The 1,404-nt window shown below is 51.8% G+C and overlaps 1 protein-coding gene across 1 annotated transcript in view; it reads left to right on the top strand.

Moving 5' to 3' along the window:
* The first annotated feature begins 785 nt into the window (after positions 1 to 785).
* RBBP4 (RB binding protein 4, chromatin remodeling factor) overlaps positions 786 to 1,404 on the top strand; it is a 6,993-nt gene continuing 6,374 nt past the window's right edge. Inside the window, exons 1-2 of the mRNA XM_005427118.2 lie at positions 786 to 929; positions 1,205 to 1,350. Coding sequence (XP_005427175.1) covers positions 871 to 929; positions 1,205 to 1,350 — 205 coding nt within the window. The 5' untranslated portion in view covers positions 786 to 870. The remainder of the gene's footprint in view (positions 930 to 1,204; positions 1,351 to 1,404) is intronic.

The following is a 1,404-nucleotide window of genomic DNA, read 5'->3' as shown; positions in this document are numbered from 1 at the left end:
GTGGCCCCGGCCGTGAGGGTGCCCCGGTTCGGCCGGGGCGCGTCCGTTCCATGGGGGAGCTCCGGGCCCGCGGGGGTTCTCCCCTCCCGTGGGCGAGCTCCGGTTCCCTGGGGGTGTCCCCGTGTCCCTAGGGGTGTCCCCGTTCTGCCAGTGAGCTCCCCCAGCTCTGCCCGTCGCCTTCTCTGCACCGGAGGCTGGTGACAGATGGGCTGAGAAAGTGTTTGAGAGTGACAAGGCAGCAGAAGGAGCCTTGGGAAACTGGATTTTGGGAATAAGTAGTTCAAGGCTGCACCCAGACCGGTCTGTTAACAGCAGTTGTTGGATCTGCTGTGTTTAAACATCGTTACAAGTGTGGGGTTTGCCTCCCTGTGCTCTGAGTCTCAGGATTTTATTGTGCTGCTCTAACATCATCATCATCATTGAATCATCCCAGAATGGGTTGGGTTGGAAGGAAAACTCATCCCATCCCACCCCTGCCATGCCAGGGACACCTTCCACTATCCCAGGTTGCTCCAAGCCCTGTCCAGCCTGTCCTGGGACACTTCCAGGCATGAAATTTGACTTAATTATTATTAATTCCCAGCCATGTATGCAGAAAAAAATTATTATTATGTGCAACAGGGGATTTTTAACCATTTAGTAACTACTCCAACAGAGCAAATAGCAAACCAGGGTTTGATTGATGTACTGACTCTAACCCATTGCCTGCCCACAGTGCTGTGTGCCTGTAAATCCATTTATAAATAATTAATTGTATGTATTTCTTTTAAAACCACTTCAGCAGCCTTTGATGATGCCGTGGCAGAGCGTGTGATCAACGAGGAGTACAAGATATGGAAGAAGAACACCCCTTTCCTCTATGACCTGGTGATGACCCATGCCCTGGAGTGGCCCAGCCTGACTGCTCAGTGGCTTCCTGATGTCACAAGGTGAAGGGACCCCTTGAAAGCAGAATAAACAGCAAATCCAGCATTGGGCTGACTGTTAGGTTGAGATCACAGAATCCCAAACTGCTTTGGGTGGGAAGGGACCATAAAACTCATCCAGGGACACTCTCACTATCCCAAGTTGCTCCAAGCCCTGGCCAGCCTGGCCTTGGACACTTCCAGTGATGTGACAGCCACAACTTCTCCTGTGCCAGCACCTCCCTATCCTCACAGGGAGGAGATTTTGTGATCCCTGTTCTGTTCCTCTTCCCCTGCAGACCTGAAGGCAAAGATTTCAGCATCCACAGGTTGGTGCTGGGCACCCACACCTCAGATGAGCAGAACCACCTGGTGATTGCCAGTGTGCAGCTGCCCAACGACGATGCCCAGTTTGATGCTTCCCACTATGACAGTGAGAAAGGAGGTAAGAGCCCAAAAAAGAGGATTTGAACCATTTTCCCCTTCTTTTCTCAGTAGA

This window comes from Geospiza fortis, unplaced genomic scaffold (genome assembly GCF_000277835.1).
Source record: "Geospiza fortis unplaced genomic scaffold, GeoFor_1.0 scaffold432, whole genome shotgun sequence".
NCBI lineage: Eukaryota > Metazoa > Chordata > Aves > Passeriformes > Thraupidae > Geospiza > Geospiza fortis.
The sequence above is the reverse complement of the archived record's forward strand: the minus strand, read 5'-3'. Positions and strand labels throughout refer to the sequence as shown.